Consider the following 26,593-nt stretch of genomic DNA (forward strand, 5'->3'; position numbering starts at 1 on the left):
AGAGGGGGGCACATCCTGTCTTGAGAAGACTAAATCAAGATTAGATCTAGCTCCTCAAAGCAGTTGTTTGCTTTATGTAGTTTCCTGTATTTACTTTCACTTAAAATAAATACATTTATATATACATTTATACATAAATTCAAAGTGGCTTACAGGTTACTAAAACTGACTAAAACAACTGTGATGGGATGATTAGCTGCTTGTGCGTAAAATCGTGATCCCTCAGAGTTTGTGCAACTCCACAAACCTCTGTGTGTGACAGAGCTCCTCAGACATGTCTGCCCTAGTCACTTGCAGATTCCGACAGTGGTTGCTTTCGGAAGCGCTTCCAGCATAGAAGCTCCTTAACGGAAATACGTCTTCTGGACTCACGACGTGACAGCTTCCGGCGAGGAATGGGTCTCCCTATGGGAGCTTCTGACACCTCCCCGCTGTTCTCGCTGGACGTGTCCCTGAGCCCTCCCTCTTCCCTGCTAGTTCCTGCTTTAGCTGCTGCGTCTCTCTCCGCATTCATGAGACCTTCCTCCAGAGACCCATCTCTCCCCCTGCTGGTCCCTGCTTTCGCTGCTGATTCCCTCCCAGCCTCCGTGAGCCCTCTCCCCACCTGTTCCTCCGATGGCAGTTCCCTGACATCCACCTCCCCTCCAGGACCCCCTTCACCCCGCCCATTCCCTCTCCTCTGGGCGGTGAGGAGGTAAAACCCCGAAAAGAATCCTCTTCATCTTCAGACGTCTCGAACATTTCCCTCCATCGGTCTCCGTTCCGGCTCGCTGAATCCTCCTCCTCCTCGGAATCAGTGAACCCCTCCAACTCTTCTTCTTCGTCGGTGGTGGCAAAGTATTCCCTCCGGAACCTCGCCACTGGCTGAGGTTTGCGTGGGAACCTCTGATGAAACGTTTCTATTAAAACCTCGTCATTGACATCCTCTGCCATGACCCAGGTGTTTTCCGACTCCGGTTCCCCTTCCCACGTTACCAAATACTCTACTTGATCTCCCTTCCACCTGGAGTCGAGAATCTCCGCTACATGGTAGCTGTGTTCCTTCTCCTCCATTGCTGGTCCCCGAGTGACCCTCCCTTCTCTGTCCCCTTTATACGATGACAGCAACGACCTGTGGAAAACTGGATGCAGCTTCATGTGGTTCGGTAACCGGAGTCTGAAAGCCACTGGGTTGACCTGTTGCGTGACTTCAAATGGGCCCAGTCTTTTGGGTCTTAACTTCTTACAACCCCCTTTGAATGGTAACCCTTGGGTTGACAGCCACACCTGGTCCCCCACCCTAATGGTTTCACCTTCTCTTCTGTTTTTGTCTGCCTGCCTCTTATATTCCTCCTTGGCCCTGTCTAAGTTAAGTTGGAGCTGGCGATGGATCGCTTCCATTTCTTCTACGAACTGTTCGGCAGCTGGAACGCTCCCCTTCCCCCCCTGGGAAGGCTCGGGGATGGCACCCGTAATTAGCCAAAAAGGGGCTCATCCCCGTGGACACGTTCTCCGCATTGTTGTAGGCAAATTCTGCCAACGCCAGCTTCTCCACCCAATCATTCTCTCTGTCATTCACATAACACCTCAAATATTGCTGGAGGATGCCATTGGCTCTTTCCGCCTGCCCGTTGGTTTCAGGATGCCGGGCAGTCGAAAAATTGACCTCTACATGCAGTAAGCTCATGAGCTTCCTCCAGAACCTGGAAGTAAATTGTTTCCCTCGGTCTGAAACCACCCTCAAGGGGGCGCCATGCAACCTAAACACATTTTCTACAAACAATTTAGCGGTTTCTTCTGCCGTGACAGCATGTGAGCAGGCTATAAAGTGGGCCATTTTGGTTAACAGGTCTACCACAACCATGATGGCTGTTTTCCCTCTGGACCTTGGCAGATCAGTCATGAAATCTATTGCCACTGTTTCCCATGGTCTTTCAGGTGTGGGTAGTGGTTCTAATAACCCTGCCGGTGCCCGCCTCTCCCCCTTGGCTTGCTGGCATTGGTCACACCCTCTCACATACTCCCTCACATCTTCCCTGACCTTGGGCCACCAAAATTCCCTGGTAACCAGCCACATGGTTTTGTGTTGCCCAAAATGCCCTGCTGTGGGGCTATCGTGCAGTTGCTTGAGTACCTTCTCCCTCAAATCACCTTCAGGTATATATAACGCTCCCTTGTAATACAACGCCCCGTTTCTCTCCTCAAAACCCCCGGGTTTGTCTCCCTCCCTCCTGAGACCCCTGAGTTTGTCCTGGGCGTATTCATCATGCACCGTACCCTCTACCAGTTCCCTTTGCCCCACCAATGCCCCCCCCCACACCCAGCGATCCTCTGGAATGACATGTGTTTCTTCGGGTGCTCCCTCCCCCTCCAAATATTCAGGTTTGCGTGAGAGAGCGTCCGCCCTAACGTTCTCTGGGCCTGGCACGTAACAAATCTCAAAGTTAAATTTGGAGAACTCCTGGGCCCATCTCAACTGCCGTTGGTTGAGCACTCGCGCCGTTCTCCAATACTCTAGGTTCTTATGGTCAGTGCACACTTGCACCTTATGTTGTGCACCAATTAGCAGGTGCCTCCATCTCCGGAAAGCCTCATGAATAGCAAGAAGTTCTCGGTCGTACACCGTGTAGTTCCTCTCGGATTTGTTCAGCTTTCACGAAAAAAAGGCACACGGTCTCCACTCTGACTCCTCCTTCCCTGGCTGCAGAAGAAGCACCGCCCCTATGGCTCGATCTGATGCGTCTGTTTCGACTCTCAGCTTTTTTTGTAAATCCACATGCAGAAGTTGTCCTTCAGAGGCGAAGGCCCTTTTTAGTTCCTCAAACGCTCGCTCCGCCTCCGCAGTCCAAACAAATTTCTTCTTACTGCTGAGACAGTCCGTTATGGGCGCCGTCAGGTGGGCAAAGTTCCCAAACCCTAGGAACCTCTGCACATCCTTCTTGGTTTTGGGTGTTTTCCATTCCAGCACTGCCTGGACCTTGCCGGGATCCATGGCCAATCCCTTGTCTGACAGGCGGTACCCCAGGAATTCCACCTCCTTGGTATGGAACTGACACTTCTCCAGTTTCACCCACAGCCTGTTGGCTTGCAGCCTGCTCAACACTTCTCTGACGTCTCTCACATGCTGCTCCTCATTCTCAGAATACACCAACACGTCATCTAGGAAGGCCACGCAATTCTTGTAAAGCAAAGGCCCCAGTACGTGGTTCATAAACGATTGGAAGCACGCCGAGCCTGCTTGTAAGCCAAATGGCATCACGAGATATTCAAATGCCCCCAAAGGGGTGCACATGGTGGTTTTCCATTCATCCCCTTTCCTTATACGTATCAGGTTGTACGCCCCCCTTAGGTCCAGCTTTGTAAAAATCTTTCCCTTCCGCACCCTGGTCAAAATGTCGTCAATCCTGGGCATAGGGAAAGCCACTGGTTCTGTCACTGCATTTAACCCCCTGAAGTCACACACCAGTCTCGGCTTGTCCGTGTGTTTCTTGTCCACAAAAAACACTGGGCTACCTCCCGCTGCTTTGGACTCTCTGATGAAGCCTCTCTTCAGGTTCTTGTCAATGAACTCTCTTAGCTCCTGCATTTCTCTGTCTGACATGGCATACAACTTGCCTACAGGAAGCTGTGCTCCAGGGAGTAAATTGATTTGACAGTCAAAGGGCCTATGCGGGGGTAGTTGGTCAGCTTCCTTTTCGCTGAACACGTCGCTGAGATCTGCGTATTGTGGTGGTACCTTCACCTTCTCCATTACTTCCGTCCCTGCTAGGGTGGCTTGGGCCCCTGCTGAACCCTTTCCCCCTTTGCAGTGTTCTAAGCAATGTGCTTAACCAAAGGAAACCACTCTCTGATGCCAGCCCACCAGCGGATCATGTAGCGCTAGCCAGCTCATCCCCAAAATAATAGGAGCTCCTCCCAAGGTGGCCACATTAAACGCTATCAGTTCTGTGTGCCTTGCCACCCTCATTATCATTGGGACGGTCTGCAAGCTGACTTCTCCTCCCAACAACTCCCTGCCATCGATCGTGGTCACCTGCAGGGGGTTGCTTAAAGGGATCATCTGTATCTGGTGTTCAGCAGCAAACTCTTTGCTCATAAAATTGCAGGAGCTGCCTGAGTCCAACAGCGCCTTTATCTTTAGGGGGTGTCCATTTTGCAGCTCTAGCGACACTTCAATCACTAGAGCAGGTTGAGGAGCTTCTGGCATGGGCACTTTCACTGCTCTTCGGCCTGGCTGCTGTGCCCCGACTGTGGCAACCAGGCGTTGGCTTTTACCTGCTCCGGTTTTCCCTCCTCTCTTCCTTCAACAGCTCCCACCATCCCTTGCCATTCCTTCCTCTGGGGGCAGACTCTGGCAAAGTGACCTGGCTGTTGGCAGAGATAGCATTTCCGGGCGCCTTTTCCCTCCTTCTTTCCCCCCTCACTGGGTTTTGAAACTGCGCGCGCGCGCGCTGTTCCGATTTCCATCGGCTCTGCTGGCGGGAAAGTTGTCTCTGGAATGTCTGGAATGCGGAACTCCTTCCAACGTTCCCCCTTCCCTTCCCGCCTCTCCAAAGCTCTCGCCTCCTGGCGCGCTCCTATGGTCAGCGCAGATTTAGTCAGCTGATCCATAGAATCCGCCCTAGGACCCCGGGAAAGTTCGTCTTTCACAGCCGAAGCAAGGCCTTCTTCAAAAAGCATTTGAATGGGTGCCGCCGATAAATCCCACCCCAATCTGTGAACCAGCATGGTGAACTCAGTCCAGTACTCACGGACAGATTGGCTTCCCTGTTTGCAAGCCATTAGCTGTCTGCGCACCACTCCCTCCTCAATATCGCTGGAAAACATGAGATCCATTGCACGAAAGAACTTCATGGTGTCCTTTAGGACGTCATTGTGCGTTGCCATCAGGGGTCGAACCCAGTCCCTCGCCCCCCTCTCAAGATGCCCAATCACGAAAGCCACTCGCGATTCCTCATCAGGGAATTCATCAAACTGCACATTGAGGGCATATTGCATCTCTGTCCTAAAGGCATGGTAGTCCTTGGGGTCCCCCCCAAACTTCTGCACCAATCCAGGTACCTTTCTGTTGAACAGGGTGGCTCTCCCCTTCTTGTCTGCATCCTGAGCCCTTCTCTCCTCAAGCCTCGCCGTCTGCAGCGCCAGCTGGATTTCCAACGCTCGGTACCTTTCTTCCAAGCTTGGACCCGCTCCAACTCCTGCCTCTCCGGTTCCGGCTGGGTCACTCATGATGCCTTCTCCTGCACAGGCAGCTTACAGAGACTGTCGGAATGCTGTGATGGGATGATTAGCTGCTTGTGCGTAAAATCGTGATCCCTCAGAGTTTGTGCAACTCCACAAACCTCTGTGTGTGACAGAGCTCCTCAGACATGTCTGCCCTAGTCACTTGCAGATTCCGACAGTGGTTGCTTTCGGAAGCGCTTCCAGCATAGAAGCTCCTTAACGGAAATACGTCTTCTGGACTCACGACGTGACAGCTTCCGGCGAGGAATGGGTCTCCCTATGGGAGCTTCTGACACCTCCCCGCTGTTCTCGCTGGACGTGTCCCTGAGCCCTCCCTCTTCCCTGCTAGTTCCTGCTTTAGCTGCTGCGTCTCTCTCCGCATTCATGAGACCTTCCTCCAGAGACCCATCTCTCCCCCTGCTGGTCCCTGCTTTCGCTGCTGATTCCCTCCCAGCCTCCGTGAGCCCTCTCCCCACCTGTTCCTCCGATGGCAGTTCCCTGACAACAACTAACAAAAATAATAAAAAACAAAATTATTAAAAAACAAAACAGTAGTCTTATAGGAGTGGGGAGGGTATGGTTTGTATGTACAGTGGTACCTCGGATTAAGAACTTAATTCGTTCAGGAGGTCTGTTCTTAACCTGAATCTGTTCTTAACCTGAGGTACCACTTTAGCTAATGGGGCCTCCCGCTGCCGCCGCGCCGCCGGAGCACAATTTCTGTTCTCAGCCTGAGCAAAGTTCTTAACCCAAGGTACTATTTCTGGGTTAGCGGAGTCTGTAACCTGAAGCGTCTGTAACCCAATTTACCACCGTAATCTGTTGGATCCATCCAACTCTGAAGTTTTATATTAATAACTAGGGATTCTGTAGTACGAGGAACTGCTGAAGCAGTCTTGTTGTAAAGTTAATGCCCTAGCCAAGTCTTTTTACATGGCTAAAGAGTTGGCCAAGCACTTTTGTTGCCATAGTAACCAACTACCTAGTGATGCTTCTATTACCTGGCTGGAGGCCACGACATGCTAGGAAGTATGAGAACAATTGCTCAGGCACCAGACATGCTTGATCTCATCAGTAGCTGGGAACTGTAAAGATACAAAGACTGAGCTTGCTTTGTATGCTAAAGCCAGAGCTATGATTTTTTTTGTGGGGAGCAGGACCTCTACAACCAACCTAATAGATGAACAATATATTTTGGGGTGTTAATACCCTCCCATCCTATGTTCAGCCTGTATATGTGTGAAGTCTCTGGAACCTTCATTCCTGGAAAACCAAGCCCGTGATATGTGCAGATCCCCCTTGGAGACTGGGATGCACATAACAGCACCATATCATATGAGCAAAGGTTGAAACAAAATTAAAAGCAGAAAGATAAAACATTAAGCAACCTGAAAAGCTTGGAGAATACAAGGAGCTTAGCATCATGCCTGAAGCTTAAAAGAGAGGAATTGAAGCATACCTCTCTAGTGACAGAGTTCCATATTTTGGGTGCTGCAAGAGAAAAGGCCCAATTCCCTTCTGAGAATAGTGGAACACACAGCGAGGCATTTATCTTTTTATTTATACAAATTTCTATGCTGCTCTTCAAGCAAGTTTCCTGGGCAGCTGTCCAACACACACACAGGCACAAATTGCATTGTGTTTTATGAACCCAAGCTGTATACATGCTCCTAAAATCTACAGCAAGAAAAAATATTCACAATTAAATTTTGGACCACATCAATGTGCCTATTTTAACATCAAAGGAATTGAAAATAAAACTGCCACTATCCTAATGGCATTATACAAATCTGTAGTGTGACTGCATTTGGAAAAATGTGTACGGTTCTGGTCACCTCACCTCAAAGAGGGTAGTTTAGAGTTGAAAAAGGTTCATAGAAGGATAACAAAAATGATCAAGGGCATGGGTCAACTCCCCTATATGGGAAAGGTTTCAGAATTTGGGACTTTTTAGTTCAAAGAAGATAGGATTAGGAGGTGACATGATAGAAATTAATAAAATTACGCATGGCATGTATAAAGTGGAGAGAGAAAAGGTTTTCTCCTCTTATTACCCTAGGGACGAATCTACACTGGTCAGTTAAAGCATTAAGAATGTGTTATAAAAATGTGACACCAGAGGGCGCTGTAGAGAAGTGACTAGTCATCAATGTAAAATTGTATTGAGAACTATACTACTTTATTACAGTGTTTTCCAGATCCATGTAGATCCAGCCTAGAACTCATGGACATCCAATGAAGCCAAATGTTGGATGATTTAAGATGGATAAAAGAAAGTATTTCTTTGCACAGTGCATAGTTAAACAATGGAACTCATTCCTATAAGAGGCAGTGGTGGCCACCAACTTAAAAAGAAGATTAGACAAATTTTTGGAGGATAAGGCTATCAGTGGCTACTAGTCACAATCGTGACTTCCACCCTCAATAATTTAATTTATGCCTATTTGAGGTTTAGGCCCTAGCACACATCCAATGATGCTACCAGGAGCATGCCAGGGCCAACAGACCTAAGCCTCTGTCCCACAGCCACCCGAAATCTGGCAGTGCAGTAGTGGAAAAGAGTTGCTAGCTTTGCCACAGGTATGAAATTCACGGCATGTAATGCCCTAAGAGAAAATTTAATGAAAATGATTTATAGGTGGTACATGACACCAGTCAAGCTTGAAAAAATTTACCATTTGCCCAACAATAAATGTTGGAAATGTAATGAGACTGGAGGTACATTCTTTCACCTTTGGTGGACATGCCCAAGGATTAAGACATTCTGGGAGATGATTTATAACGAAATGAAAAAGGTATTCAAATATACCTTCCTGAAGAAACCAGAGGCCTTTCTCCTGGGCATGGCCGGCCAATTGGTGCTAAAGAAGGATAGAACTTTTTTTATGTATGCAACAACAGCAGCAAGAATACTCATCACGAAGTATTGGAAGACACAAGATTTACCCACCAGGGAAGAATGGAGGATGAAGTTGATGGACTATATGGAACTGGTGGAAATGACTGGCAGAATCAGAGACCAGGGAGAAGAGTCGGTGGAAGAAGACTGGAAAAAGTTTAAAGACTATTTACAGAAACACTGCAAAATTAATGAATGTTAGAAGAATGTTGGAATGAAGTTATATGGCTTTAGTAAAAATGTTATAAGGAATTAAGTATAAATAGATTAATAGAATATTAAAGGAAAAATAAGGTTAGAATGTGTTAAGATAATTATAGGATAGAAAACAGAGGAAGATGGAAAGGAATTGCTGAAACAACTAACAGAAGTGGAATACAAAAAGGGAGGTGTGAGGAGGTCGTGGAAATAAGTGAATGAAAGATAAGATACTGAAATTGTTTGATGTGTTTTAAACTGTTTTTGTTTGGCTATGTTGGTTTAATGTGTCAGTGTTATGTAGTGTTTTTGTATTGTATTGTATTGTTCTTTTTTATAGTGTTGTGTTAAAATTGTTGGAAAAGTAATAAATATTATTTTTTTTAAAAAAAAGAGTTGCTAGCTTTGAATGTTGTTTTATTAAATTTGTATGCCGCCCTCCATTCGTAGATCTCAGAGTGGCTCACAACATACACAAAAAGTCTGCATTCATGTCCATGACTACTAAGTAATCCGTACATAGTTCTGGTAGTATAGAGCATAAACAAAGCAGCTGTGAATACCGCCCCCCCACAATCCACGTAAATCTGAGACAAGGAAAGGGAATAGGTAGCAGCAGCGAAATGTAGCAGGAGAGGCATTTTGGGTCATTAAAAGTCTAGAGGAATCCAGACCCAATTTGGAATGGGCTCGGAAAGTTCAAATCAAACCCACACATAACCAAATCAAACTTAATTCCTATAACTGAACACGACCTTTTAACTTTCTCTTTTTTTGTGTGAATGTATTTGAAATGTCACATTATAGCTATTTCACAGATGATATTTTGGCTGGTTTTCAAGTTGTTGAATTGATGTTGCTGAATATATTTGCTTTCGGTTCTTGTGAAATTAGATCTAAGAACAAAAAAGCATATTCTTTAGCAGAGCTAGACAACTTATTATGTGATCTACTAAAATCAGCACAGGACTTCAGACCACAAGAGAGTCAAGAAATCTGATTTCCCAGGGCTTTGAAAACCCCAGAAGTTATTAAGCACTTAGCAGGTCAAAATAGACCTTTTGGCTCACAATATGACTTTTTGTTAAATCTCCAGGTCCATGACTTCCTTTCTCATTGACTGGAAGATAGGCTAAATCCCATTCACTCCAATATTGACACACTGGATTATGCTTGCCTATAATAAGAAATGGACAAACTCTGTCATGGACTCAATATCTCAGTAGTAAGGCTTCGATGACCAAGGGGTCACATCAAAGGAATGGAAAAATTTAGTTCCATCGAAGTTGTCCTACATGTAGGTATGAAGTCACATATTCATTTTCCCCACTGAATAATGTTGTCTTAATAGTTTAATGATATATGACATTTCCTGAAATTAAAAAATAAAGCTTCCTCTTCCTCTAAGGAATACTGGCATGGTGAGAAGAATCCACTATTATTTAAATAAATACTTATTCAGAGAAGCATAAATTGACTTAAATATTACGTGTAGCTTCATCTGAAATGTTGAGGTTCTTAGTGGTAAAATTATCTGGCTGAACAAAGCATCCCAAAATGTGAAGTCAAATCATTTGATACTGTTCAGTGGGGAAGGGTGTGTGTCAGACTATATGATGTTTAGAAGGATTTTGAGTCAGCACATGGATAATAATAATAAAAATGTGTATGTTATAGTGACATAGCCAAGACAGATGCCAAGGCTTGAAATGCAATGCTTTAATTTTGGTTGAAAGTGTGTAATATCATTTCCAATTGAGAGGGTTATTTGCTTCAGCTGCGTAAAATTGACTGTAGTTGTGATTAACAATTTGGAGCTAAAGCCATTTGAATTATTGAACAAGCCATTCTACAGTCTTTTATAACCACCAAATATTTAATGATTAAAATATATTACTAGGCACTGTCTTGTTTTTACATTAAGTGTATACACACAGAACACAGTGGACTTCTAAACAGCACTGCACAGTGTGGTTATTTATTTCAGTTTCATATAGTTGCACTAATTTCTGTTTTAAAACTTTTCACATCTTAAAGTACAGGACATATTTATGCATACTTGCCATACAAAAAAGGATAAATTCCTGGGTTAAAAGCAATTCTTTTACATTCTCCCCAAAAGTCAACATTTTGATAGACAGATGAACCTCACCAGGAAGTGGATTCTCATACCTTCCAGTATTTCTCTGATGAAATTAGGGACATCCTATTCAATAATAATAATAAACTCTGCCCATCTGACTGAGTTGCCCTAGCCACTCTGGCCGGCTTCCAACATATATGAAAACATAATAATAATAAAAATTAATTCAGATGTTTTCTACAGGTTATATAGTTACCTATCTCCTTGGCTTGGGGGAGGGGGGTCATACTCCATACTCTCCAACATTTCTCTGATGAAAATAGGGGCATCCTAAGGAAAAGCTGACATTGCTGGATCAAATCAGAAACCGTGACAGCTTCTGTAAATCCGAGACTGTCCTTGGAAAATAGGGACACTTGGAAGATCTGCATTCTACAAGTGGGAACCACTGATGAAAAAAGACTCTGTCACTGGGCAGCACTAACTAGACAACCCCCAGTGGCAGCACCACCAACAAGGCCTCACCGCCAATCTCAGGCTCCAAATGGTTGGTGCTGGGGAAGGCACTCGTTTAAGGCTTTGTAGGCTAGCACCATTTAGGACTTTGTAGGCTACCACCTTGAATTGGGCCTGGTAGTTCACTGCCATGTTGCGCTTGTCAGCCAGTTACTTGTGCTGGTCAATTACTTCCACTTTGCACAGCCACCTGATGAGAAAAGCTTAAACTAAGTCAAGAAGTTAAGGGTCAGCCAGTCGGAGCACCTCAGCAACAAGAAATGAAATGAGTTGTGGAGGGAAAACATACAGTTACCCATGTTCTCTCTCTCTACAGGTAATATCAGCTCTAGAGAGGGGAGGAAATGTGGATTAGGACTGCAGTGCGGAAGGGAAGCGTTAAATTTGTGACTCTTTGTAAAGGGTTGTAAGCTGCCCTAAATGTAAGGGGGGTGGGGAGGCAGAACACCGTACCATGTGTGTGGTACGGAAGCTGTACTACCCAAAACAGGATGGGGTTGTGCAGGGTTGTTAAGGCAGCAGAGAGCATTGTTGGCTGCCCACTCTCCACCTTAGAGCAGATTTATGCCACAAGGTGCCATAGGAAGGCACTGGACATAGTAAAAGATCCATCGCATCCTGGTCACTGTCTCTTCGAGCTCTTGCCATCGGGACGGAGATACAGGACAATGAAGACAAGAACGAGCCGTCTTAAGAACAGCTTCTTCTCCAGAGCGATCTCGGCCCTGAATGGGAAGCCCGGACTTTGAAAGTCATCTAATCTACCTTGCTGTATTATACTGTATTGTTTAATTGGTGTTTTTATGGAGCAGTCAAGTAATTTCGTTGTCCCCGAAGGGGGCAATGACAATAAAGATATTATTATTATTATTATTATTATTATTATTATTATTATTATTATTATTATTATTAATGCACCTCCAGCATCACATCTATCTTAGGAATTTCAAGGAAGCTCAAAAGGATTTGGCTAAGACTCACAACACTTTTCTGTAAGGCTCCATGCAACACTGAATTATAACAATTTTTATTACACATTTGAAGTTAACATAACTATTGGTCTTCTAAAATTCAGATGATGTAAACACAGGGCGCATAAATCATTTCTGAAGCCATCTGTTGTTATTTCCTTCCTCTTACTGCTAAAAGCCAAAGAAGAGAAGACCAGGCCTCCGGCCCTCCAGTACATTTCTCTTTTGAAAGTTTATTTTGTAGCAGAACTTTCGCAGTATAAAGTACGAGAGAATACGCATGTATTTATAATAAGACAATTGGGGCAGAGTCTGTGTTGTTGTTAATCGAGAATTCTGTGATTCCTTCTAGCAATATTGTTCTTTTTTGCCAGGTTTACATTCCTCTGGGATCTCCAGTCTGTGTTTATTCTCTTACTTCTTGGTTTGCAGTGAATTCAGCTTCACTCAGAGATGAGAGGCAACTTTTGTGAGCTAGGTTTCTGAGAGTTTTGCACTACTTGTAATGAATTAAATTTTTAAAAGGTTTGGACACTGGCAGTTACAATCATCTTAGATACCTTCTGAACTTTGTTTAAAACCTTTGAGCCTCTTGAGGCTTTCTCTTTTCTCCCCATTAACACTTTAAAGAACACTGACCAAACTTCTGACAATCTCCCTCAGGACAAGAATAGCTTCTTCCTAACGTGCTCCTTGACAGGTCCTTTAAAGTCATTAGCGTCTTCTTTTTTGTTTTTTTTGCTTCCTTCAAAGTCCACATGTATCTTTATTTCACCCTGAGCTTATAGCAATTTCCTCCAAACCTTTGAAGTGTGTCTTAGAAGGCAGCAGTCAATGCTGAGCCACAACAGCTAATATCAAGTAGTATTCTATGGGTTTGTTTCTCACATTTTGGATTGTTTGCCAGAGGAATGAGAAGACAAAGGCAACTAAAGGTCTTGGCTGGGAGCCAAAGTACTGCTTCAGAAAAAGAAATTTTGGGGCTTCTATTTCTCAAACCGCAGTCCCCTGTGCTGCATGGCAAATAATGTTTGAAACTGAGTCGACTTTGTAAAGTAGTTTGTGTGATATGGTGTAGCCCAAGGTTCTTCAATACGAAGTCAAAAATCCCACTGTGAATACCTTTTGTATATGACTCCCAACATTCATATTTGAAGTGGTGTTCTGGGGAAAATAACATTATCTATATGCTGAAACTAAAATATCTAACACATCTGAACTGCCCTCTTGAGAGAAGATTCTCCCACAGTTTGGTGGAACAGTAATATAGAAGACGACACTTACGACTATTTAAACGTATGAACTCCTAGAAATGGTTTTTGCACCTGATTATAAGAAAACATTAATTCACTGGAAATAGCTTTCCTGAAACATTTTCTGCTACCCCATCAGCAAAGCAAGAATTGAATTTGTTATTTGCCTTTGGCAAGAAGACATTGAAACCATGAATACATGCATGATGGAAATTGGACTCCTCTTTACTATCTCTTTGTGAATATATGCATTTTTTGTAAGCAGCTCTAAAATAACGTTGTATATTCTGTGTACACACTCTTCCTTAATATTTCCAGGTGGTCCCTACCACTTTTCTACCTTATCATTTTAGGTACGTTGTTCCTTCCCTCCCTACCTTTTGCTGTCCTCTGATCTATAGTGGTGCCCCGCAAGACGAATGCCTCGCAAGACGAAAAACTCGCTAGACGAAAGGGTTTTCCGTTTTTTGAGGTGCTTCGCAAGACGAATTTCCCTATGGGCTTGCTTTGCAAGACGAAAACGTCTTGCAAGTTTGTTTCCTTTTTCGTAAAATCGTTAAAACCCAAGGTGCATTGCTTGAAGAGGTGCAGTTGCGACTTGACTTCGAGGAGCAACACATAGCACGAGGTGTGGTAGCCTTTTTTGAGGTTTTTGAGGACTTTGCTGATTTTTGAAGCTTTTCCAAAACTTGTTTTGCAGCCATTTGGTAAGTTAAACTTTTAAATTTTTTTGGGGGGGGGTTGGATTTTGGGTTGGGGTGTTTGGAATTCAAGGACTTGGTGTTGGGAAGAGGTTTGCAAGAATCTGGGAGCTTGTGTGGTTTTTTTCTGTATTTTTATGATTTTTTGTGACCATTGGGGCACTCTGCTGGTTTTTTTTAAAAAAAATCTGGGTTTGAATTTCTGTGTGGTGGCTGTCCTCCAAAGAACTGAGGGACATTTGCATGAAGTGGAAGGATGTGCAGGCTTTTGCACAGCGGCACCACCCTAACAAGCACGTGGCACATGGCCTTGCGAACACTTTTGATATGACGGTCATGTCGCCTTTCAGGGAGGTGCTGAAAAGGCGGATGAAGCAGCAGACCATGGACAGGTTCTTCAGCAAGAAGCAAAGAGTGGAAGAGGAACCTTCTTCGAGTGGTCCCCCAGAGTCTTAGAAAATGTACTGTACACTTTGTTGATTTTAAAATGTTTTTCTGTCATGTTTAGAAACTTAATTAATTGTTCCTTCAATTTTTGAATTGCTCTTTACAGTATGACTTTAAAGAGCACTTAATAAACTCTTGTTGTACCCAATTTGGTTTTGTTTGGACTTTTTTTGACCATAGGAACACATTAATTGAATTTCAATGCATTCCTATGGGATTTCGTGCTTCGCAAGACGAAAAATTCGCTAGACGAAAAAACTCGCAGAACGAATTAATTTCGTCTTGCAAGGCACCACTGTAACTTGAGATGTTTTCTTCTATGAAATTGAAGCTCAATTTCTATGTCAAGTCGGCTCCTGCCAGCTGCACAATGCTATTTCTGGGAGCACTGTCGCAGCTGGACTGCGAATGGCTGTTTGGCTTGCAGATCCACTCCAGCACTTGCATCTAGGGGTGTGTTTACAGGCGTTATATGTTTTGGCCATATCCCCTGAGGGAACTCTAAATGGAGGGTGGCCCCACTCCTGTGGCATGGAAGTGTGGTAATGCTTAAAGTTAGGTGAAATGAGCACTCTTGGTCACATTTTAAGGTGAAGGGCATTTCTAGAGGCCAGCTGCTCTGAGTTGTGGGGTCATGAGCCTGGATATGGAACATTATCAAGTCTCACTTGCCACATCTGTCCAGATCTGTTGTGGGGCCTCCCTACTCAACATAAGGTGGAGCCAGGCTTTGGGGCTTTGCCTTGTCATCATGCCTTTGGAATGGACAGGGTTTGGGTCAGCCACAGTTAAAGTCACATTAGCTTCCTGCTCTTCTCATTTCCCCTGCAGACATTATAAATATAATGTGATCCTAGTTCATCCCATCACTTATGTCTCACATCAGTACCTGGCTCCAGTCAGTACACTCTTAAGACTATATACAACAGCTCAAGATAGGGAGAGCTTCAAGAAAGCCAATACAAAGCATGCATTTTTCTTTGCATTGTGGCCACAAAACAGTGGTCATTCCCAGTCCATTGTGTCCAAAATAGTTTTGAAACTGTTACACTGAAGGAGCTAGGAAAAAGAGTTACTATCTTTAAAAATAAAAGAAGAATTATTTTGCTTGGCTCATCATCTCCTCATCTGCTGTGTAAGATGAAGAACTAATATATTTTTCAAAATACAATGCAAAAATGAGCAAGTCATTGGTATCTTATAAACAATATGCATTGTTTATCATGCTCCTCATACTTGTTCCCATATACTGTACATATTATTTCAGATAACCAAGCGTCAAGAATCAGCTTTGAAAGACACTGAAGCTCATAATGTAAAACAATCAAACATGATAAAACCATTTTTATTCTCTGCTACCATGAAGAAAAGAATTTATGCAGTTTGCTCACCAAGAACAAAAGACAATTGCATGTATCTATAAGCTGACAGTAAAGAAATAGCAGTGCCATCACCTGTTTCATTCAGTGTTCATATGCATTACCTTTTCATGCTGCAGATACAAGCATAATGTAACTTTGCACTGAAAAGCACTCTGCCTTGTGTATGTCCCATTTAAAATGTTAATGCAATGAATTAACACAACAGTAGTATTCTCCCCACTGTAAAAAGCCATTCAATCATTTAAATACTTGATACAAAATTCTCGAGAAAATTAATCAAATCCCCTCCATCTCCCACAAGACAAAAGACCTGCATTTTTAAAAGGTACATAAGTTACAAGAATGCTTATCTAAACCTTTATGACAAGGTTTCTGCAAGCAAATTGCAGAAATACATTGGATTCAGTTTATTTTCTTTGTGTAATTATTTTATTCTTACCACCCACCCACCTTCCCTTCCTCCCAGAGACTGAGTAGTTTGACATCTTTCCTATATTTAATGGAAATGAGGAGTTACATTCAGTCCTTTGTGTAAGAAACCTAAAAATAAGTAATCAGATCACTGGGGTGGTATTGAACTAAGGTTTACTCAGAGCGGACACATTTGTTTTATTTATTTTATTTTACAGTGGTATCTTGGGTTACAAACGCTTCGGATTACGAACTCCACTAACCCGGAAGTAGTTGCTCCGGGTTGCAAACTTTGCCTCAGGATGAGAACAGAAATTGCGTGGCGGCAGCAGTGGGAGGCCCCATTAGCAAAAGCGCACCTCAGGTTAAGAACGGTTTTGGGTTAAGAACGGACCTCTGGAATGAATTTCATTTGTAACCCAAGGTACCACTGTATTTGTGAAATCTGTATACCTCCCTACACCCACAGATCTTAGGGTGGTTCACAAGATAAAATTATAATATAAAAACACAAAATACATAATCCAAATAAAAACAAAAACAACCCAATAACACCCCCCAACACATTTTAAAAGGGCATTGGATGTCAATCAGCCAGGGGCCTGGTGAAAGAGGAACGTTTTTCCTGGCACCTAAATGTGTTTTATCCTGTGAACCGCCCTGATACCTGTGGGTATAAGGTGGTATATAAGGAGTAGTAGCAACAACAACAATAAAGGCACTAGGTGAACCTTCGTTAGGCAAATGTTCATTTCATTCATTGAAATGAATGAGTTAAGACCACTAATTTTTATATGTCTGCTCTGAGAAAAGTTAGTTGACTTACTCCCACAGCATATTGTTATGGGTTTGTATGAGGCAATAATCCCCTAAAAGTCCTGGGTGCCAGCTTCTTCCCATAATTTCTGAAATTGGTAAATGTGAGGTTTGAAGTCAAGCCAGCTTCCTCAGGAGCTGGACTTACGAGAAGTGCCATCCCATAACAAAGGCAAGTGATAGCAGAGTCATTACCCTGACATTCAGCATCATACAACAAAGGGGGAGGTTGCCAGGGTAACAAGGGGGTGTGATGTCACTGCAGTAAAAGATGGTGTTCTTTTACACTGAGGTTTTATGACAAGGCATTCTGGGAAGAAGACGGAGGAAATAGGGAGAACTCAATGCTCTGAGAACCCGGGGTGGCTGAGGCTATAAGAGGAGCAATGAGGGACACTCTTGGGTATAATATTCTGCACCCACTCCATTTTAGGCCTTAGGTGTAAATATGTGTAAAATGAACTATACTTCTTAAAGACACTAGTCCCTGCTGTGCCTTGATTTCCCAAAAGAAACATAACCCTGGGTGAGCATCCAGAACCCCCCTTACCAGAGCCATCTTTCCCATTGGTCTTAGTGGTTCGTTGCGCCAGGGCGCTGGCCTCTCAGGGGCGCCCTAGTGAGTGGGGGAGCTGTGCTGCTTTGCCGACAGCCTCCCCTTTTCCTGCATGCCCACCAGCTGCGCCCCGCCAACTATATGGCTGGCAGGCATGCAGCTTTCTTCCCAAGCCTCTGCATCAACCCTGCTCCGGTCGTTGTCCTCCTCCTGTTTCCTGGCGAAAGGCAGAGCACAGCCTCCCCGGGCTGCCTTCTTGGGCGCCCTGACGCCAGAGAGCATGTCCGCCAGCACATTTTCCTGCTTGATCACCACCACGCCGGGGATCAGGGCGGTGGGGGAGGCAGAGGACATTTTCCACCGTCCCCTCCCTTGTTTTGGAGTTTCTGGGGGGGCGCTGGAGGGATCTTTGCACCACGGCGCCGGATATGCTTAAGACGGCCCTGCCCCTTACATCTTGCTACTGCTTGGCAGAGATTGATATTGGTGTGTAACAATACAGGTCAGGTTCACTGCACAAGACAGTTAACAAGCAGGGACTCCTTCAGTACTTGGAAGGTGTTGCCTTGAGTTTGGAAGCAAAAAATATTCCACCAACATTCTATCTTTGATTAAAATCGTTTTTGTGTTTCTTAGTCATCACAAGCAAAGCTTGTCCTTATCACAGATCTTTTCTAGCAAATCTACCACTGTAGAGGGATATCTGAAAACAAATTAGGGCTTATACTTGTACAGGATATTTAGTGTCAAACTGAGCATGAAGATACATGTTTGATGTATATATTATTTCATGTCATAAAACAAAAAGATGTAAGAATAAGGCAAAAGCTATCCCTTTAATGTATACCCCTTTTCATGTGTTTGACTTTTAATCCATCTACTCCCTAGTCCTACAGTAGCATTTATCTCCATGACTCTAAGCTTTTAAAGCGACAAACAAAAGCCATTATCTGTCGCTTGAATGAGCTCTTAGCTTCCTGTACCCCTTATTAAATTCGCTGCTATGCATATCAGTTGTAAATTACTGATCAGCACTGTTTTCAATTAAGCAGTCATGTGAATCTGAATTTGGTTTGCATGGCACTTCTTTAGTACCAGCACCAGACTACATTACAACATTTCAGTCTTAATTTCCATCTGCAAAGTTGAAATAATACTAACATACTTTGCAGGGTTGCCCCAGAAGAAACCACAAATGGCATCCTAATACCATAAGTTGTCATCCATAGAGGGCTGTTCAGACACGAATCCAAATTAACAACTAACCCGTGCTTTCTCTAGGACCTACAAATGGTCCCAAGTTACCAAGTAGTTCAAATATTTTGCAATGAAAGTTTTAAATTTGAAAAAAAGAACATCAAAGCCAGGTGACCTAATCCTATATTCTCATGCACATACTGCCAGCTGAGAACAGGTTACAGTGTTAGGCTTCTTTTGTTAGGGTCAGCAGAGCACCAGACACAGACATCAATGCACTTGCAATACAAGTGGAGGGCAGCCCCTATTCCATGCATCTGCGCTATGCAAACAGCTTTTACTGACACTGAGGTGGAATCTACACACATATTAAAAATGCTGTGAAAATGCTTTTAAAAAAAAAAACGCTTTGAAAAATACCGTATTTTTCGCTCTATAACACGCACCTGACCATAACACGCACATCGTTTTTAGAGGAGGAAAACAAGGGAAAAAATATTCTGAATGAAACAGTGGACGTATCATTTTTGTGCTTCATGCTGTGGCCACAGACATGTGATCTGATGGTGAATTTGGGGTGACCCAATGCAAAAATCCTGAGAATCCCTGTGGATCCATGCTTTGTAACCACGTTTTTGCACCATTGCAGCCCCAGGCAACAGTGGGTGCGTGATTTTTTGGGGGGGGGGCAGGCTGTAGCCATGGACATGCTATGTGCTCTGATGGTGAATTTTGGCTGACCCAATGCAAAGATCCTGAGGATCCATGTGGACCCATACTTTTTAACCACGTTTTTGCACCATTGCAGCCCCAGGCAACAGTGGGTGCGTGATTTTTTTGGGGGAGGGGCAGGCTGTAGCCATGGACATGCTATGTGCTCTGATGGTGAATTTTGGCTGACCCAATGCAAAGATCCTGAGGATCCATGTGGATCCATGCTTTGTAACCACGTTTTTGCACCATTGCAGCCCCAGGCAACAGTGGGTGCGTGATTTTTTTTGGGGGGGACAGGCTGTAGCCATGGACATGCTATGTGCTCTGATGGTGAATTTTGGCTGACCCAATGCAAAGATCCTGAGGATCCATGTGGATCCATGCTTTGTAACCACATTTTAAGTGGGGAGGGAAGGAAAAACACAGAAGGCTAAGAATGCAGGAGAGGGCTATAACGTGAGGAAAGGAAGGCAAAAGTTTCCCCCCACCCACCCAAACAAAACCAGCCAGCGTGCGCTCTCGCTCTCTCTCTCTCTCTCCCTCTCCTTCCCACCAGCATGACAGAAGAAAGCATTTTAACTGCATTAAGAACTATTTAGCAGCGAAACCTAAGCTTTGCCATCCCTTAAGAGGTACAGACACTGTAATCTTCCAGATCGCATGAATTTACAGGCAAAACACTGTTTAAGGATTTCATCCTTTTAAATGGAAGAAAGCATATTTGAATGCTGTGTGTCTCCAAAAACAAAAAGCAGGAAGTCAAATCAGAATTTTAAGCCGAACCTGTAATCTCTCTTCCCTTCACAAACATTGTTCCCTCCGGAGCAGGGAGAGGATAGAAGGAGGGACGCTCCTTTCCTTTCCTCTCTTCTTGCCTGGAGGGGAGGGGCTTTCCCTGCTCTTTGTTCCGTTTGAGCAAACACAGTAACGAAACAGAGAGGGTGGGCAGTAAGACCCTGAGGCAGAATGCAGGAATGCTGCCACTTCCTCTCTCACGGAGCTCCCTTCTCCCTGAAGCGCGGTTTGATTTTTGCCTCATTTTTCGGCTCCAGGGACCACACATTCGCTGCATAACACGCACAGACATTTCACCTTCCTTTTTAGGAGAAAAAATCTGCGTGTTATAGAGTGAAAAATACGGTATATTGAATTTTGCATAGCTCACTATCACCATCTAGTGTCACATTTGTATATCGCACTTTACAACACAATGTTTTGTTTGCAGCTGTGTAGCTGAGTCCTGGGGTAGAGGAATGGCAGCACTATGGCTGGAATAATAAATTATAGCCTGAAGGTTTTCGGAATGGGCAACAGCACAACTTTTGCAGAGGCACAAACTTTTGATGTTTTACACTGAATATTCACTTTTGAAATGCCTCCATATTTTAATAATTCATATTTTCTTTTGCAGATACAAAAGAAGAAGAAAACCCATAAAGACCACAATAAAGAAAAGAAAGCAATCAAGTCAAGAACATCATTCCATGGGCCACTACACAGTGATTCACCCTGATTGCAGTTATACATTCTGAATTTATAAATTAGGCTTTTAAATGTTTTATTTAAATTTTACAAACACTTATTTCCCTTGAAATCAGCATTCATAAAGCAATTTCAGAATTTTGTTCTGAAATATACACGTTGCATAATGAATTGCACACTTTTTAAAAAAGTGATTTTGAGTGCCACTCTTTTGGCAGAGAACACAATCTATAAATATTAGAATAAAATAAATAGATCTAATGCTTGTGATGCTTCAGTATTTGTACATAAATAAGAACAGCTACCATTTTAATGAGCTGATTTATAACCTTGCAATGTTACTAATTAGGCTTATTCACTCATTTAGCAGTTTTAACAAACATATACAGGGGAAGGGATCCCAGGAGCATAATTCGTGTTGAGGGCTAAGACAAATTGCACTTTAAAAACTGCCAAATTAAATGAATTCTTTTCTTTTGACAACTGTTTGAATAGGACTTTATATCATAAAATGCTGACGTTTTCTTAATGCCATTCTTAATAGTTAATTAAAGATGCAAATTCTCAGAAATACAAAATGATTTGGTCTACTGAACCATTTCCCACTTTGACCACCAAGACAGTGTAGGGCAGAGAATAACATTAAAAACCTTACATACTTTATGTGTGATCATGGGAATGCCAACACAAAGCATTATCTGATATCGCACATCAATCAAATCCCTAAATGTGAAAGCAATAGTAGGTCTGCTATGGCTTTGCAGTTATGACTATTACCAAACATTTGCTCAAGATAAGCCAGATGAACATGTATATGCATTAAATATACATCTCAGCCAAAAGGTAGGAACCAGACAAATTATTAGTGAAGAATCACGAGGAATACCAAGGTGGATATGGAACCACTGCTAAACTGAATCTAGTCTGGCTCTGAAACAGGGGTACCAACTTAAATAAATATTTGGGGGGCAGGTAAGCCCCACCCTGCATAACTGATCACAAGAGGTGATGCATGCACACCATTTGAATGCCCATCAACTTGAGGGGGGGGGGGGCTTCAAATATTTTATGAAGGGGCAAAGGGACCTTGGTGTTTAGGAGCTGACTCCTATGCCCCGAAGTGGGTTTAGAGAAGAGGGAAGTGGGTTGATGAATGAAGGTGAGATACCAAAAGTAGCATGGATGACAAACGCACAGAGGGGAGTCAGAGAAGATGATGCTGGAAAGGCAAAGTTGGGTACACTCATTTTATTTAACTGCGGCTACAAAAGGGGTGTTTCCTAGCCATTCATATTCTGGCAATATGTCATGGCGCGTGACGACGAGGACAGTTTATAAGTGGTAGTGATAGAACTGAGAGGAGGGAACTTTCAGAATCGGAAGAATTTCGTACAACCCAAGATGACCCTCTGCCCACAAGTACCACCACGTTTTATAACATTTCCTTGCAAGACAGGGGGAAGAAAGCAAAGAACAGCCCCAATCCAGCTAAAGTTCAATAAAGCTGTTAGAAAGCTAAAAGGTTCTGCTTAAGCATAGAAGTGGTGAAACTTGCATTAATGTATCCACAAGAGTAAATCTAAAAGTTAAACATAATAAACAAACTCAACCACTATGACCCCTAAACCCCTGAAAGTGGGATGTTTCAAACCATCATCAAATTCACTTACCTCGACAATGTACGCCTTCATCATATCCATCAGGACAGTCATACACGCCATTGCAGAGTTGGGACAAGTGAACACATCTGTTGGTGCCAATACATTTCATATGATTCAGGGGACACTTGAATTCTGTTTCTTCAGGACCTAAAAAAAGAATAGATACAGACTAATTAATATGCATTCTGATTCTGTTCAAATAAATAAAGATTAGTAAAGCAAAGAAAGTACCCTACTGTCATGTATTTGCATAATATTTCCACTTTAATGCTAGCTGCAAGCTTTTCTATGCATTTGTCTACTATGCAGCTTTCCTGTGCATTACCAGCAGAATTATAGTCTCTTAATAAGGATTAACATAATTAAAAGAAAATCAACTGTTTAAAGAGGATTATTTTTTAAAAATGAAGACTATGCAATTTATCATTTTTATGGCAGGTTTACTTTTCTCTAAAGATTAGGGATGCTGAAAATTATATTTAGCAACGTTAAGGACAGTGTGCAGATTGTTTTCAAATATTATTCAGTTCTTATTTTTCAATATAATTACAAGACAAGCCTGCTAGTCTGTTATTTAGGAGACCTTAGGCAAGGACTTAACCATTTATAGCAGAGAAGGGTAAAACAACCTAAGCAAAAATGCATTCATTATGACATGGCAACATCAAGAACACCAAAATATTATTACCGTGCCTTGGCAAATTATTGTTCTGTGCCCATTTGCTATGAATCAGATTATGTGCCTTAAATTAGTAATTGTGGGGCACGGCCCATTGCTGTGACCCATCGCAGACACTCCAAGTCCAAGGATGTCCCTGATTTAGAGAAACTATCCCGGTTTCTGATTTGATCTTGGAATGTCACACTTTTCCTAAGGATGTCCCTATTTTCACTGGATAAATGTTGGAGGGTATGGAGTTATCTGACCCCCAAGCTGTCTGAAGTCAATCCTGTATAGGGAAGGTTTTTTTAAAAGAAATGTTTAATGTTGTATTATGTTTTTATATATGTTGGAAGCTGCCCTGAGTGGCTGGGGCAACCCAATAAGATGTGTGGGGTATAAACAGTAAAATTATCATTTCTCCCTATTTTCACTGGAGAAATGTTTGAGGGTATGCCATTGTATTTCTGGGTGGGTTGCACAACTGGGAGGTTTTTTAAATGCCCTCCTCCATTTCCAGGGGCAGTTTCACCAAGCCAACAGTGTAACAATACTGTTCTGTGGCCCCTTTAAAATTCAGGAACACTCTCTCCCTCATGTCTTGCTTAAATTCTGTTTGAATATATACTGCCAGCATATGCCCATACAATATACACTTGTTAACTATTGATGTGATATTCTTGCATTTTCTGTTGCAGAGTGGGAAAATAGAAGGGGGAAGTAGGGATGGGAAAGTAAAGTTAAGTCACAGATGGGTCTCAAAATACTAAGTTTATATGTGGGCCTCACATCAAAATGTTTGATAAGTGCTGCATTAAATGCTAAGTTTGTTCAAAGTCCCAGATTCAAGAAATCTAACTAGCAGCCTGAAAGCTCATTCTGGTCCCCATGGGCTTCCCATCTGGTCCCAACATAGCTCATAATCCACAATTGTGGTTCATGCAATAGCTCTGATTTAAACAAAGGACTGTTTATCAGCAACTGTTAATCAGCTCTGTTAGTCTGTTGCAGCAAAAATAAAGTGCATTGTGGCACCTTGAAGACTAACAAATTTGCGTGTACAAAGCTTCAAACACCAATGGTAGCAGCACACCAGAGCCAGAGTAAATGGTAATGTGTACACAGTTTTAGGGGGTTTTCCTTAGAAAGGGTAAATTTGGATTAAACAGAGGGAAATACAACCTGGCATTCTGATGCCAACAATGTCATTGTATGCATGAGGAGCACTGAACACACAAGGAAGACCCATCTCGAAGCACACTGAGCCAGCCAAAGATGGATAAAAGGAGGAAGAGTTTAGTTCTTTTTCACATTACAGTGAAAATCAGAAAAGTTCTTTTATTCTATTGACAGAAAAATAATTTGCATCAGTCTTCCACAAGATTACCTTCCACTGTACTAAGTCAATTGGCTCTTATACTTCCTTCTGCTAAAATATACAGACTCTCCTATAAAGAGAATGAACATTCTGAAATCTTTAAAATATTATCTGACTTATCCCCCAGTGAAGGGGATCACACAACTACTTGCAAAAGCCTATTTGTTTGTGAACAGGGGATGGTTTGAAGTGAAGATGAATAGACTCCCAGAAATATATATTAATCATGAAACTACATTTCCAAGGGGGATTTTTTATTCTGTTTACAAAAACAAATAAGCAATAGATTAAGAGGGCTGATTAACATACAAATGTGATTATTCTGACATTGAGTGGTCTGGGTATATGTAGTTAATATTCTTTCTTGGCATATTGCTCTCTCAAGGCCAGGTAATATTGTAAAATAAAGTTATGCTAGGATTGAGTGAGAAAGCCTGTAAGCAAAGGGTTGGTTCATCCCTCCCTTCATTCAGGGTCTCCTCATCCTAGGGGTTTTCAGTGCTCAGATGCTGGAAGAGGAATGCACTCAGTCAATCTTGATAATTTATTTCCTCAGTATAGAAGATACTGGGAGAAAATATCCTGACCTAAGCAACACTATGACGTGCTAAAGATGATCTTGTGGCCAGGATAAGAGCTTGTACTATGTTGCTATTCCTAGTTAACCTAGGCATCATACATTTAAGCAAATGAAGGTAATTTCCCTGAGCTGGGCCCCTTATGTGTTTTGTAGGGTTTTGCAGAGTAGGTCAACACAGCTGCAAAAATATAATTATAAAATCATAAAAATTCACTCTAAATTTAAAATGAGCTTTGCATGCAACCATGCAGCTATCCAGAGGGACATTGGGAGGGGCCTTGGGTTAGGAGACTCATAGTGACTAGGCTGCCATAATGTGAGTGACACCAGCAGGTAGAAGAGAACTGGAATGTAAGAGTTCATGCACAGTGATGGACGATTCATGGCACCCTAGAGCTGCATCCCTGTTCATGACAGCTTGGTAATGCATAAAGTCATCAGAATTCCAGGGGACTTAGTTCTCAGAAAACATGTATAGCAGTGATGGCCAAACTCGGCCCTCCAGCTGTTTTTAGACTACAATTCCCATCATCCCTGACCACTGGTCCTGTTAGCTAGGGATGATGGGAGTTGTAGTCCAAAAACAGCTGGAGGGCCAAGTTTGGCCATCACTGATGTATAGGGTCAGACTACATGTGAAAGGCAGATGTGTGAAAGGCCACAGCTAAGCTCAGATAATTGCATCCTTTGTGTGTGTGTGTGTGTGTGTGTGTGTGTGTGTGTGTGTGTGAGAGAGAGAGAGAGAGAGAGAGAGAGAGAGAGAGAGAGAGAGAAATGACTTTAGCATTCAATAAAGAGGACAGGCAAAGAGGTGCACCCCTGACTGTAGGCTGCAAAGAAAGATGAAAGCTGCCTTTGCTACCTCAACATTCTGCCCAAGGTTCAGCAGGAACTCAACTTAGGGCACAGGGAAGTCAGGGCAGTAGAGAAAGGTTTGGCACTCCCCACCCTCAGGGCACTTCTCCTCAATGTGAAGCATTCCCCCACCCCTAGGGAATGGACTGGGACTACGCACTCTCAGCAAGAATTACTGTGGAAAGAGCTTTTACCTTTCTTACTGGGTTTTGCAAAGGTCTCACCTAGGCTCTGAAAGTGGTATCTTGGACAGACTTGCAAGATCTTGCACTGGCTACTAAAGGCAAAACTGCTCATGTGAGGGTAGTTTCAGGGGCTCGTTCTGATTATAAGCAATTTCGGTTTTACATGCTACCCCCTGGAACGTAACCCCCATGCAAGATGTGATCCTAGTAGTATTACAAAAAAAGGTCAGTACAACAATGGAGTCAAAGTTTTAAAGCAATCAGGAAAAATGTCACTCTACTTTAAAATTTTCAATGTTGTTTTGTCCCTACATATCCTCCTTCCTCAATAAAACCACATCCTTCTGCTACTGAACAGTCACATTACAATGAGAAGACGGAAATTATGTTCTCTCTCGAAATGATCTCATATATGACCATACAACATAATTCAATAATACATAAT

At 42.9% G+C, this 26,593-nt stretch overlaps 1 protein-coding gene across 7 annotated transcripts in view; it reads right to left on the reverse strand.

Annotated features, from left to right (window-relative positions):
* Positions 1-26,593, reverse strand: part of LRP1B (LDL receptor related protein 1B) — a 765,918-nt gene that overhangs the window by 406,046 nt on the left and 333,279 nt on the right. For all 7 annotated transcript variants that reach the window (XR_014001603.1, XM_081167487.1, XM_081167486.1 and 4 more), the window contains one exon: positions 22,499-22,636. Coding sequence is in view for 6 of the 7 variants with exons in the window: in XM_081167487.1 (XP_081023613.1) it covers positions 22,499-22,636 (138 nt within the window). In the remaining variant the exon portion in view is untranslated. The remainder of the gene's footprint in view (positions 1-22,498; positions 22,637-26,593) is intronic.

This window comes from Podarcis bocagei (genome assembly GCF_964188305.1).
Source record: "Podarcis bocagei genome assembly, chromosome: 1".
In the NCBI taxonomy this organism is placed as follows: Eukaryota; Metazoa; Chordata; class Lepidosauria; order Squamata; family Lacertidae; genus Podarcis; species Podarcis bocagei.